Source organism: Biomphalaria glabrata, chromosome 10 (assembly GCF_947242115.1).
Source record: "Biomphalaria glabrata chromosome 10, xgBioGlab47.1, whole genome shotgun sequence".
Taxonomy (NCBI): domain Eukaryota; kingdom Metazoa; phylum Mollusca; class Gastropoda; family Planorbidae; genus Biomphalaria; species Biomphalaria glabrata.
Genome location: NC_074720.1, coordinates 18,805,519 through 18,820,057, shown reverse-complemented (window position 1 = coordinate 18,820,057; position 14,539 = coordinate 18,805,519). Strand labels below are relative to the sequence as shown.

The 14,539-nt window shown below is 33.2% G+C and overlaps 1 protein-coding gene across 2 annotated transcripts in view; it reads right to left on the bottom strand.

Moving 5' to 3' along the window:
• Positions 1–3,684: 3,684 nt before the first annotated feature.
• The window catches only part of LOC106079857 (condensin-2 complex subunit D3-like), a 36,285-nt gene continuing 25,430 nt past the window's right edge, over positions 3,685–14,539 (bottom strand). For both annotated transcript variants that reach the window (XM_056045014.1, XM_056045013.1), the window contains exons 26-45: positions 14,038–14,178; positions 13,387–13,563; positions 11,884–12,013; positions 11,630–11,738; positions 11,370–11,454; positions 10,986–11,090; positions 10,777–10,846; positions 10,548–10,632; positions 10,329–10,418; positions 9,422–9,595; positions 8,902–8,986; positions 8,307–8,380; positions 6,899–7,080; positions 6,645–6,747; positions 6,490–6,549; positions 6,076–6,154; positions 5,277–5,366; positions 5,079–5,160; positions 4,782–4,818; positions 3,685–4,532 (exon numbers count right to left, since the gene is read on the bottom strand). In XM_056045014.1, the coding sequence (XP_055900989.1) occupies positions 4,419–4,532; positions 4,782–4,818; positions 5,079–5,160; positions 5,277–5,366; positions 6,076–6,154; positions 6,490–6,549; positions 6,645–6,747; positions 6,899–7,080; positions 8,307–8,380; positions 8,902–8,986; positions 9,422–9,595; positions 10,329–10,418; positions 10,548–10,632; positions 10,777–10,846; positions 10,986–11,090; positions 11,370–11,454; positions 11,630–11,738; positions 11,884–12,013; positions 13,387–13,563; positions 14,038–14,178 (2,072 nt within the window). In that variant the 3' untranslated portion in view covers positions 3,685–4,418. The remainder of the gene's footprint in view (positions 4,533–4,781; positions 4,819–5,078; positions 5,161–5,276; positions 5,367–6,075; positions 6,155–6,489; positions 6,550–6,644; positions 6,748–6,898; positions 7,081–8,306; positions 8,381–8,901; positions 8,987–9,421; positions 9,596–10,328; positions 10,419–10,547; positions 10,633–10,776; positions 10,847–10,985; positions 11,091–11,369; positions 11,455–11,629; positions 11,739–11,883; positions 12,014–13,386; positions 13,564–14,037; positions 14,179–14,539) is intronic.

The following is a 14,539-nucleotide window of genomic DNA, read 5'->3' as shown; positions in this document are numbered from 1 at the left end:
GCACTCCCTCTCTCTCTTGCTATGTGATTTTCAAGACATTTCGAAGGCAATATTTAGTGGAATGAATTTAATTTTCTAAATGAGTGAGCGTGCTCAAAACTGATGTCTATTTTCATGGGCGTAGTCAGTATTTGTTTTCGTGGGGGGAGATAATTATTTTCCTTTCCCCACTTATGTGTGAGTTTTCTACGTAATTAGGCCTAATCTTTTTTTTTTTTTTACACACTTCATTCTTTCAGATTCTTCCTTGAGTTAGTGGAAGACAGTAGTTTCCCCGCCCTTGCCAGCTAAGGGTCCGAGAGAGCGCCGTGATTTTAAAGTACCCCCCCCCCTCCTTTTTTTTGGCTGCGCTGGGGCAAATCTCACCTACAATAAACAAAATTAACGCAAAAAAAAAAAAAAACAGTCACGAAAATCTACCCCCATGTCTATTTTGGTCACTGTAGTGAGCTTCCGGTTTCCCCTAACTCTTGATTTTTGAGCCTTCCCAATGCGGTTTTTTTTATCACCTTGAATGTGTGGATCCAAGTGGCAGAATTCCTATACGGCATCCATCTTGTTTTCATCAATGAGGATGGGTGGTGGTGCTGACCCCTTAGCGTTTGTTTCTGAGAGAAGTGAGACATTTGTGACACATCTTGTGTGTGCGCGCCCTTACCTTTGCATCATCTGCGTATCTCTTACGAGCCACGTGGTTCTAGTTTTCAGTCTGTTAATGTTCAGGGGTATGCCATCCAATCTACAATGGAGATAGATGCCATCAGTGGATTAGCAGACGCTTTTGAACTGCACAGAACTCATCCTACTTTTGGTAGAAGGAGACAAATACGTTTTAGCTGCTTGGGTAGGACAGCCTATTATCTTTAAGAGGCCATCTCTACAGAGTGTATCGAAGGCTTGGGTCAATGAATGCAATATACAAAGGCATCCTTTGTTCTCTATAATTTTCCTGCATTTGACACACGGATAACATGATCTCCCTGAGCAAAAGCCAGTGATTATAGATAGCCCGCATCCAGGAGCTTAGCAGGCAGCCATCTTCTCTATGACTGTTGAGTTGTACTGGGTACTATCTAGCATTCTAGCTCATTCCATGTGGGTAATTCTTTGATAATACAGTACTGAGAATAATATATTTTTTTGCCAATGCTTAAACTTTTAAGCTTTTTTTAAAAAAATAAACAAACAACCGAATGTAGTAGTATTTTTTTTTCTTTCAACCAAGGCTTACATGCATAATTGTTCCTTGTGTTTCAACCAAGGCTTACATGCATAATTGTTCCTTGTGTTTCAACCAAGGCTTACATGCATAATTGTTCCTTGTGTTTCAACCAAGGCTTACATACATAATTGTTCCTTGTGTTTCAACCAAGGCTTACATACATAATTGTTCCTTGTGTTTCAACCAAGGCTTACATACATAATTGTTCCTTGTGTTTCAACCAAGGCTTACATACATAATTGTTCCTTGTGTTTCAACCAAGGCTTACATACATAATTGTTCCTTGTGTTTCAACCAAGGCTTACATACATAATTGTTCCTTGTGTTTCAACCAAGGCTTACATACATAATTGTTCCTTGTGTTTCAACCAAGGCTTACATACATAATTGTTCCTTGTGTTTCAACCAAGGCTTACATACATAATTGTTCCTTGTGTTTCAACCAAGGCTTACATACATAATTGTTCCATGTGTTTCAACCAAGGCTTACATACATAATTGTTCCTTGTGTTTCAACCAAGGCTTACATACATAATTGTTCCATGTGTTTCAACCAAGGCTTACATACATAATTGTTCCTTGTGTTTCAACCAAGGCTTACATACATAATTGTTCCTTGTGTTTCAACCAAGGCTTACATACATAATTGTTCCTTGTGTTTCAACCAAGGCTTACATACATAATTGTTCCTTGTGTTTCAACCAAGGCTTACATACATAATTGTTCCATGTGTTTCAACCAAGGCTTACATACATAATTGTTCCTTGTGTTTCAACCAAGGCTTACATACATAATTGTTCCTTGTGTTTCAACCAAGGCTTACATACATAATTGTTCCTTGTGTTTCAACCAAGGCTTACATACATAATTGTTCCTTGTGTTTCAACCAAGGCTTACATACATAATTGTTCCTTGTGTTTCAACCAAGGCTTACATACATAATTGTTCCTTGTGTTTCAACCAAGGCTTACATACATAATTGTTCCTTGTGTTTCAACCAAGGCTTACATACATAATTGTTCCTTGTGTTTCAACCAAGGCTTACATACATAATTGTTCCTTGTGTTTCAACCAAGGCTTACATACATAATTGTTCCTTGTGTTTCAACCAAGGCTTACATACATAATTGTTCCTTGTGTTTCAACCAAGGCTTACATACATAATTATTCCTTGTGTTTCAACCAAGGCTTACATACATAATTGTTCCATGTGTTTCAACCAAGGCTTACATACATAATTGTTCCATGTGTTTCAACCAAGGCTTACATACATAATTGTTCCATGTGTTTCAACCAAGGCTTACATACATAATTGTTCCTTGTGTTTCAACCAAGGCTTACATACATAATTGTTCCTTGTGTTTCAACCAAGGCTTACATACATAATTGTTCCATGTGTTTCAACCAAGGCTTACATACATAATTGTTCCTTGTGTTTCAACCAAGGCTTACATACATAATTGTTCCATGTGTTTCAACCAAGGCTTACATACATAATTGTTCCTTGTGTTTCAACCAAGGCTTACATACATAATTGTTCCTTGTGTTTCAACCAAGGCTTACATACATAATTATTCCTTGTGTTTCAACCAAGGCTTACATACATAATTGTTCCATGTGTTTCAACCAAGGCTTACATACATAATTGTTCCTTGTGTTTCAACCAAGGCTTACATACATAATTGTTCCATGTGTTTCAACCAAGGCTTACATACATAATTGTTCCTTGTGTTTCAACCAAGGCTTACATACATAATTGTTCCTTGTGTTAGAACAAATGAAAAGTAATTATGTAACTAGTGTTAAATCACATATATTTTGTTTTCTTAAGTTCAATGCATTGGTGACTTGATTAGCAATAATTATATGTATTTTTTTAAAATGGCGTTGACATTTACATAGATTTTAATTTGACTGGGTTTGTTTAGTGACAGACACAGACAAAATATAATACAAATGTATCACTACCTCATAGGAGTAAGGAAAGAGACATAATGAGACACTCCTTGGATTAATAATTTCCAGTTTGTTCCACAGTTATACTGGGCGCATACGATATAATGTATGGGGGAAATCTATATGCCAAAGTTTTTTTTTGGTGGTTGGTTTATCAAAGGTGCCCCCCCCTCCAAGAAAACACAAGACTAGCTTTGGTGCCAGCTCGCTTTAACTGACAGACAGAAAAGAGCATGAGAGAGCTGGAGATTTATTAAACATTTGAGACCCAAAGGAAATCTACCACAGAGGACAGACGTAGACGCAGAAAGAGCCTAAAATGACCACAGGCAGACAGTGGTTCTGTCTGTGCTGGATGTGAGAAAATATGTAGGTCACAACTGGGACTGCATAGCTACTTGAAATACTGCACTCCTCCTTAATCTTCAGACTCCTTATTAACGGTACTTATTAAATTTACAATGACAAAGTTAAACCTGTTACCAAGTACTGTATAAACATAAAAATTATTAAATCAGTTTTATTTAAAATGAAAGACTGCACACAGAAGTTTATAAAGAGGCAAGTAGGCTTGATTACTGTTTTATCAGCACATCAAGTAAGAGACAACCACAAGTTTAAGTTCAATTTTGTTCACAAGAAAGAATTTCTATTGATGCTTGAACACAATTAAGGAGTTTGTCAGTAATGTTTTTAAATATGTGTATTCAATCTTTAGAGGAACACAGAAAACTTGTATTTATTATTACTAATTAGTGTCTTGTCATGCAGCATTTAATTTGTTGCACATAGAACAACTAATTTCTCATATAAGTGCATAGTCATGAATTTTAATGTTGAAAAGAATGAATTACTGAGACTATTCTGTATAAACCTAAAAAAGCAAATAAACATGATTCAAACAAAAATCAGAAATTTGAGTCTTGTTTCTCTGACATGAGAACATTTTATAGGGTGCAAGAAATGTTTGGTCCAATATTTACCAAGATGTAATAGAACCATTAAAAAGACTGTCTGCCATTTAAGTTGAGGTAACTCAAAAATGTCCATTAATTAACCCTACAGTTAGATCTATAGAGCAAAGTACACACTGATATAATATAAACCTGATTGTCTCAGGTGCCTAACAAATATACAGTGAATGTATCAAGTTAAAAATGTAATGACCATTATTCTTACAAAGATACAAACATTAAATACAAATAAAATATCACAAGAAAGTCCTATACAAGCAAAATGGTTATTTCTGTCGAGTTCTATTGCTTCTTCTCATTCCAGCTGCAGACTTGGCATGACTCTTTCTGGAGGGAGTGCTGGTTCCATCTTTAGGAGAAGTAGAGGTCACTTGTTTAGTCTAAAACATAAAAGAATCAATGTAAATACTATTGCATGTATATAAAAGTAGATATTATTGATGAAAAATAAGTAACACTTGTCGTAAGTTTCATGCCAGCATATCTAAATTTGGATGTATTGTTTAATTATAGCCCATTGAAAATATTTTCTTATAAAAGTTACAAATAAAGGAACCACCACACTTGAAGAAGTAATAAAAAAAAAATGAGCATTGACTAAGTTCAAAATAGGAGTGGTCTTAACTTACTGGTGATTTAATATTCCATTTGATTGGTTCTGGATCTCTGGAGAAGGAAGGAATAGATCTAGTTATTTTAAGTTTAAAATATTCTTTTATTACATTATTTTATTTTACCTAAGAACAATCAGAACTGGGCATTCCATTACTTCTACAATTTTGACTATCTTTTGTTTTTGAGAACTATAAAAAGAAACATTTCCCCATTTGTAAAGCAATACAGTAATAATAATAATCATTAAGTATCAGTTATACTTGTGTGATCTCAAAATGAATAGTAGAGGTGAAATGCTCTGATTGACTTACTTGGCTTCAGGATGTGGCATGTGAATTATATTCTTTTTGCCTTTTTGTTGCACTTTCATCATAGGTGATAAGCATAACTTTCCTGAGGAAGAGAATATTTTGCATGTGTTGCTAAATAAGGACAGATTTTCATTATAGCTCTGCTGAATATCTTGGCAAGAAGATAATAGTAAAACTGTGATAGACAGGACTACCTACCAGCACTCATGACACTAGCCACTGATGGTATTGGGGATGGAGGAATCATGGTCATGTTTCCAACTTGGGCAAAGGTGACATTGTTGACATCTATATGCAGAGAAAGAAAAAAAACTTTAAGTAATCTGCATTTACTTAAAACAGGAGAATATGTAAATACTGTCTTCAGATTCATTTCAGATATATAAAATGCATTCATCAGTGTAGAATCAATTACTCTAGCCATTTAAGGATGTGTGTCAGTTATTTTAATTCTGTTTGAATAGTATAAATAAGTACAGTGAGTCATCACTTAACAATGGGTGTGTTTAACGGCGACTTGAAGTTATGCCAGATTTCATGAATGACCATCAATTCTTTTTAATTCTAATATACGACCAAATTTCAAAGATACGATGGCTGGCTGACCAATATTTTAAATTTTCCAAAGGTATGCTAAGCAGTGGCAGCACAGTGGTGTGTTGTGTACGATAAGCTGGGCTGAGATTTTTGAATGCGATCAGTCTTTCTCACAATGTACTTTGAACTTTGTTAGTTTTTTTTAAAACAATTTTTTGATCAAAGCAATCCATCAACATGACTGAAAAAAAAAAAGGAAGATCATCTTCTAAGAAGCTAAGTAAAATCATTGACCTAGACACAAAAACAAAGATCATATAGAAGTATGAAGATGAAATGAAAGTCTTAGCCATCGCTTAACCCCGTCATTAAGCAGGGACACACTGTATTGTTTGCACACTAGGTAAAGCAAATGTTCTATTTAAAAGTCCAATGAAAAATTTATTTCAATGAAGCTTACCTTTAGAAGGTGTACTAATAGCTCTAAGTTGACTAAACCTTGTAGTTGGTGAGACTAAAGTATTCTCTGAGTCTGAGTCCTGAGAAAATAAGATACCAGTATAATAAGTAATAAACTTGTATGGTTGGTTACCTGTTAAAATAAATTTGACATTTTTGAATACAGTGAATTCTTCTTTATTATTATTATGTTGGAGGGTTCAGATGACTAGTCCAATATCTCCATGCAGTAGTGATGATATCATTTTAATCTTTAAAAGGTTCAGAGACTAACAAATTAAAAACAGACAGTGGATTACATGAGCCAAAAATGGAATTAGAATAGTAACCAAATAGAGAGACGTTAACTCATAAAGCTGAGAGAGTGCCTGTGCCAGAAAGAAAAATGTGTCCATTTGAACAGCACCTTACATACCTGAGTTACAATAGACTTGCTGCACTTAGTGGACACTTTACTAGCAGTTGAGTTAGCATTCTGGGAAACAACATGTGTATCATTAATGACAGTACATCAACAAGAGGAAAATGTTACTTTTCAACACAAGCCATGCAAAAAAATATGATGCTTACAGTAGCAGATTTGAGTGGCTTAAAGTTATTCCCAGACTGCCTCAATTGGTCTACTCTAGACATTGCTTTTTTAGCAGCGTCCAACATGGTCACCACAGAGATCCTGAAATTAAAATACATTAGCAGTCATTTGATTTTAAAAGAATATAATTATTAAATTAAAGATACCCACTTTTACTATATATCCATCCAAAGTTTATTCATAGACTATTAAACCAATTTATATAAAACCAAATGAAAAATGATTCTGTTACCTAGACTGATTCAGTTCCATTGGGCTAGAGCGACCTGATCTACAAGGTGTACCATTGTGTTCTCTCAGAACTGCTGGTTGGGCTGATAAGTTTGCATGGACAAGTGGACTTGCTGGTCTGCTGGACTCCCTGCTGCCAACAGGTGTGTTAGACTGTGGTGTGTTTCCTGATGGTGTTTTAGGCTATTAACACAAAAATAAAAGTTAAAACTTTGACAACAAATATTGAATTGAAAATTAACTGTGTCAGTTTAAAATGATGCTCAAAGTATTTCACAAGTTGGAAATATTTATCCAAGGTAATTAAAAGATGAAAGTCAGTACATCTCAACTGTCTTAATTGTTCAAGGAAATAGTTTTTGTATCCCCCTATCAACAATGTGTATTAGTTTGGTTCCATTTCACAAAATGAGTAAATCCATGGAAGTTTCCATAATGGTGAGAAGCTTCATTTGTTTTGATGTGTGGAATAACCAAGTCATGTATTTTACAAGTGAATAATACTTGCTATTTTATTTTGAAGCCCCTTTTTAGAACTAGTGCATTCTCTAGTATGTTTGTCTAGATCAATAAAAGCACAAAACATTCAGCTACCTTAGTGGGGGAGTTGTGAAATATGTATAACTGGTTTTAAGTATGTATATAAAGAATCAGCAGATAATGAAAGATTTTTTTTGTAAAAGGTGCAGTAAAAGCTAAGTTTCCCTTTCAGACCTATAAGGCAGATGATGTTAAGGTCATCTGTTTCTTTGGCCAAAAGTTAACAAGTAGGGTGTCATGTGGCCAGCACAACGACCAACCGCCTTTATTTTCCCCAACTTTAAGTCAGGTACTCTTTTAAGTTGGGTAGACTCAGAGGCGCCCTAAAAATACTGAATTTTAAATCCCAGTCTTTACCAAGATTTGAACCTAGGATCCCAGGTTTGTAAGCCAAATGCCTAACAACACAGCCACCAAGTCCCCCAGTAAGAAGCAGTAAATATTTTAATTATATGAACAAGGAAAAAAAAGCAATAAAAAAAGTATCAAATGAAAACAAACAAAAACAAAAAAAACAAAAAAAAATTAAAATAAAATGAGCCCAAGAGAAGTAAAAAAAAAAACAACAACAAACAAACAAAAAACCCTGATAACAACACATGTATGAATGCCAATAAACATACTCTCCAGCTGACTTTAACTGGTCAACTTTGACACAGACAAACACAGTTTGTTTAGAGATAAATTGTATATTGATATAAAGTATTTTATGAACTTATTTCAGAAAAATCTCATGATGCCAGGAAACACTGAATGGTTGTCAGTGGCTGAATGATCGTATTTCAAAGACAATGGATTCAGAAGAAATGTCTCTCCAGAAATAATTCTAACAGAACACCCCTACATCAAAGTAATTTATTTTCTCTCACCTGTGAATCTTTCTCAAAGTTCCTCAAATCAAATTCAATTTCCTCAGCCAATTGTCTATCAGCTGCTAGTATGTCTAGAAAAAAAAGGCAAAAAAAAAAGCTTTTTACTTGAAAGTTAAGAAAGTAATTGAGCAAAAATGACTAAAAGCTCATTATTTATGCTCTTGTATTAGTGTCTGCATCAGATGTGGAGAATTAGGCAGGTCCCAACTGGGTTTGCCTAGTCATGTGAAACATTACACACATCCTTAGACCATTATTAGACATAAAAACTAGAAATGATTTAGTCATTGTGCGAGACCAAACGATTGAGTCAATTGTAATGTTTAAGTTAAGAAACTATTGAGAAAAAATGTTTTTTTTTAAATTAAATCTGAATTAATGTTCAAGATATTAAAATATATGAAACACAAAATAGCATTGAATAATATATGACCAAATGATTTAGCCGAATAGCTGTACTGTGTAATGTATGTAGGATTAAATGATCTAGTCTATTAGCCAGGTGAGAACCCATTTCTTGAAACAAAAAAAAAACAAGATATAATAGGGAAAAAATAAATAAATACAAACTAATTCTTTAAAGTAATATTACCTTTAATTTCAGTTTTATAATCTTTCATCAACTCGCGTAAATATGCCATCAGATTTTTTAAAATAGGTGACCTACATTTCTCCAGCTGGACAAAGAAGGAAGAAGTGATTATTTAATTCATTAATTACAAAAAAAAAATAAAAAAAAATCTGACTTTAACATGCACGGGTAAAACATAAAAAATACCTTTTAAAAAAAAACAAAGCTTATACGTATTTAAACATAAGTTCAAAGTAATGGCTCCGCCTCCTCAAGCCAACATAATAACCATACTGCTAGTGAGGTGCCTATGACTATAGAAAATTGTATTGTTATGTATTTTTATTTTAAATCGAATTAACTTTTAAGTGGTGACCTATAAAGTATACCACCACTTTAACCAAGTACAATTTCTTTCCCTTGTTTGAGATACCAAAAAAAAATTAAAAAAATTACCAATACAAGATAGACAGAGTGAGTTGATATAAGCTTTGTAAAAAGAGAAACAATCTGACTTAAGTAGAAATAGAAGAAAACCCACCATATGTTTGAGTGTGATGACTACAGGGACTATATTCTCAATAACGTTTCTCCTGACCACTTGAGTTATAAGAACTTTTTTGGCTGTAGCAGTGACCACCTTGGCCAAATCTATGGTTGTTTCATCTGGTGTTTCTTCACTTCCTTTGCCTCGTAGCGTGGACAATTTGATTTCCTTTCAAACATATGAACAAAACATTGTGATAAAAAAAGAAAGTAGAATATTACCCCTACCCAAACTTATTATATATATATATTTTTTAGATGATGTACTGTGTGAATATAATGGCTTGATTTATCAAGAATGGGTTGGAAAGATTTAATACTATGTGTAACCTTAGATTAGTAAGTAATGCTATTGCGTAATATGGTTATATGTTGGTCTTATTTTTTAAATTAGACACTACATGAAGAGATGAAATAAAGTCTCAAATAGACTATTTAGCAGACTGAAGGTATAGAAACAAAACAAACAAAATCTACAATGAATAAACATATCTAACTTATAATAGAAGTCACATGGAACAGGGGTTATTAAGAGAAGAAGGTGAAAGAAACTATTGTTCAATTTTGCTAGTCTTTGGAAGAAGATGATGAAATGGTTTGTCAGAGTGACTAGAAAAAAAGTGTGGGCAGGCTCCTGATTGTCAATGTTAATTTTATGTCTATTCAACATTTGTATAAGCAGTAAATCTTCAAACTATTTTTGACCAAATCTAGGAGATGAAACGATGATACAAGAGAAGTGTGAACTAAAAGAAGATATCCAATGATGAAGTCTACTGGAAATTCAACATCTACTTGACTAATGTTTAAAAATATACATTTTAAAAGAAGTTTTCCCTACGAACTAAAACTGCTGGTAATGTTCAAAGCAATATGATCAATTTTACTATTGAAGCTCTTACCCTACTGCTTAAAATGGCCAAAGCATCAATCAATATTTGAGATCCTTCTGCATCTAATGGAATAACTTTATCTACAACAGCTGATAAAATCTGGAATTATAACAAAATATAAAGATATATGAAAATAAACTTGTCAATATGTTACTACTATGACATGTAACATAACCAGTACCTATACAAGTAAACAACTTTTCAACAACAAAGAAAATGCTGACTAGCCTCTTTATTTGTCTTGGCAGTAATTTTAAACCTCTGCTCATCAGTCATGTGTTCCAACATAAATGTGTACAGCTGCATTCTCTTCCTACAAGAAGAAAAGAACCTTCAGAACTGGTGGCATAAACATTGGACTTTAACTTTTATGCTAGATGCTATTTTAAAGACATGGCAAGAGTGAAATTTTGAACCCAATGTACAGAAACAATTTTTTTTCACTAAAAAAACTTACTTGAAATTAGATGCCCCAGCAAGACTAAACTTCTTTTTCTCCCCCTCTGTCTGTTTGAATTTATTGTACACTAAAACAATTCAAGACATTGTTAATTTATTGGAATTACAGTGGTAAATAAAATGTATCTCATCTTAAACAAATATTTTGTTACGATTTTATAAAAAATGTGTCTTAAAAGAGATTTAGTCTCTGCAGAAAAAACTTACCAGGATGATTGTGGTAACTGTTGAAATGAAAGATACATTCAATGAAAGGATGGAAGAACATATTTGGGTGTTTCTGAAGCAACAAATGCTCAAGACAGAAAGCAGCTGAAATATACATAGAAATGTATTCACAATGAGTCCTATAGTTGAAATCAAAATTATTTCAGGTGTTGAAATATAAAAAAAAAAGAAATTAATTTAACACTAGCAATGTTCATTTTAGACAAAAAATAATTAGTTCACTAATGCTGTTTGAAAGTGTTAAGATAAAGTCATGAGTCCTGAAACTTCAAGAAAAGGAAAGATGCTCTGTAGTTCATGTTGAAAGACAAGAAAGTTTTAAAATAGTAATTTCACTAGTGTAAATAGAAAATGAAATGTTACCTAAATCTTTGATTTCTTGATTCTCATCAATAAGTGTGGTAATATAATAGAAGAAAAGAACTCCTTTCCACTTCACATACTCTTCCTGTGGGGGGAAAGTACAACGATAATAACAAAAACTTATCCATACCTTGGTAACCTCACAGAAAAACATATACATACATTGATTATCTCACTGAAAAACCTATCCATACATTAAAAGAAAAAAGAGAACCATTACAGGTAGAAACTGCAAAGAGTGAAAACCAAATCCTGCTTACCTGTAATAGTCTAGTCAAGATTGTCAAGGTATTTTTTCTGACAATGGCTGATGGATCTTTCAAGCAGGAGGCAATGTTGGTGGCATAGCGATCAACTAAAGTTGTGTATCTAGATATGTGGAGAATATATTACAGTGTATCTAGATGTGTGGAGAATATATTACAGTGTATCTAGATGTGTTAAGAGTATATAACATTAAGTAACTCAAAAAAATTGTTTTTCTATAGCACAATTGAGTGTCAACAGGCTGTACCTTATTGTGAGGTCTCCCAACACAACCACAACATTATTTCTAATAGCTGGACATTCAGACACCTCCAGCTCTCTAGCCAAAGCTGCAATGGTTTTCTTAGCCAAAGTTTCATCCACCAAGCAAAGTTTACCTAGAGAGACACCAGACATAAGCCACTTTCCAATCTATTTAGCTACTTGTAATAGCCACAGGTTGAGTGAATCAAGTTTGCTAAGTAACATGTAATTGTAACATTTTCTTAACATTAATCATTTTAGTCTTTAGATGTTGAAACTCATAACTCATTATTAATTAAGTGTTCATATTTAATTTTAATAGGGACAAAGCCAATCAAGAGCCTTCTAACAAAATGGCATCAATACCAAGAGAAAGACAAACATGTAATAGAAAAGAATTCATTTGACTTGAATAAAAGTATATGCTTTTTACAACACATATTTAATCACATTGTATATTTCTTGTATGTTGTTTAGATTTTTTGGCCACTTCTTCCAATCATCATCAAATTTTGCATTAAAGCTCATGCTCGATGACAACATAGTCAGTAAAGTAAGTTCCCCTTTCAGACTTTGAGATCTTTAGGGCAGATGGTGCAAATGTGGCCAGCACAATGACCAACTGCCTTTACTTTTCCCCAACTAGTGTCAGAGCTGAGTTTACTCAGGGGTGCCCAAAGATCCCAAAATTAAACATTTCAGTCTTCACCAGGATTTGAAACTGGGACCCTGGTTTGGAAGCCAAGTGCTGTATCACTAAGCCACTGCACCTTCTCTCAATGACAACACATGAATAAAAAAATAAAACAATTAGTCATAATTAATGAATTTTGTTTTTATATAGAAAACATACTAAGCCTAGGGAGATAAACCTTGTGTAGAGAATAAGGCAGATAGGATTTGAAAGAAAGCTAAAGCAAAATAAAATAATTAAGTTTTAATTGTAAACTGTATAACAAAGACTTGTTTGTATATTAATCAATTATAAATAAAACCTTGTAATTATCATTAACATTGTAATTAACATTGTCTGAATTACCATTTTCACATATGATTTTGCCTTCAACAAATACTAATAAATTAATTATAATATTGGGCACAATGTTCATCGGAGATTGAAAATGATTATATAAGTTTAAGATTAAAAAGGCTAAAATAATAAATATGAAATAATAATTCTTTTAAGCAATGCTATAATATATTAAAACACACATTTAAATTTCACATCCAACAGTTTAAACAGTTTATTTATTTTCTACTTTTCTTTGGAACACTTGTATTAACTTAACAGTAGCAAGCAAGATATATAGCACATAAATACATTCATAATTTAAGACTTTATATATGCATACATCTACATCTCTATATCTAGACTGTAGTTTTTGGTTTTCAACTATGAGTTAGCAACATAATGATAACAGAGCTTCAATGCTAAACCAGTTTGAACAAAGTATGATGTAGGCCAATGAAACATGGGTAATAACAGCCAAATGTTTTCAACACTTACCCAGAGTAATAAATGCATGGACCCTGAGATTGTTGGACATCCTAGAGCCTTTGAATTGTGACAGAGGCTGTGAGGCTTGTGAAGAAGCCTGGCTTGAGGGGCTACGGAGTAAATCATGACTACCATCAGAGGAGTGGCTACCATCAGAGGCTTCATTTGATGGTTGTTGACTTTCACCTGTGGATCACAGCATATGTGTAGGGCTGATAGCAGAAAGAAGGACAGCATCATACATACTCCCTATGAATTTCATTGAAGTTTTAAAGTTATTACTATTTGTTTGCTTAACAAATCAAACCATATTTTAAGAACTAATGAACTGGTTCAATGCATGAAGACAAAAAAAAAAAAACAACTAAAGAGAATGCTTCCCTTTAAACTCAAAAGTTAACATGATACTAAAAACGGCTGAGTGTTTTTTTTTTCTTCTAAATTATTGTACCTAGCCTGGCATAGTGTTCTAAAATCCTGATTAAAAAAAGTCTTCATCAAGGTTTAAAATAAAATATTCTTAGTTATGTAGCTAAGAACATTACCACTTCAATGACAAAGTCCCAAAGACTAAATAGATAAACCTTACCCCCCAATAAAAATCTTTATCACTAAAGTTGGAGCATTAGTATAGTTATTGTGTTAAAATGGCAATCCTACCTATGGCGCTGATACATGGAGAAGCAATGATGGACTGAATCAGGAGAGTGACTCTCTTAGGCATTCTGGTGGGACATCTCTGGCAGACCTCTCCCAATGTAAACATATAACAGATCAACTTCTCTTCATCTATCACTGTGTCTATATATAACAAACATGAGACTAAATTAAGTTCATAAAAAAAAAAAGAATTGAGAGTTGCATTGGGTCTTATTTTTAAGTTGCTAAAATAATTCCCACAACTTATGACACAATTTCTCAACATTTGTTCTCAAAAGTAGCAATTCATTTCTAAGCACTTCTCTTTTTGCAAAATACACAACAGTGTTTATATTACTTTTATCTTAATATTCATAGTACCGGTATATACTATTTACAGTAGTCCTAACTGATTACATATATGTAACATTGTTACAATTATTTAAAGACATTAACTACTAGATGTAGATCAAGATGTGGTCTGCATGAAACAAGGATCTAGAACTTTGCAAAACAAAACAAG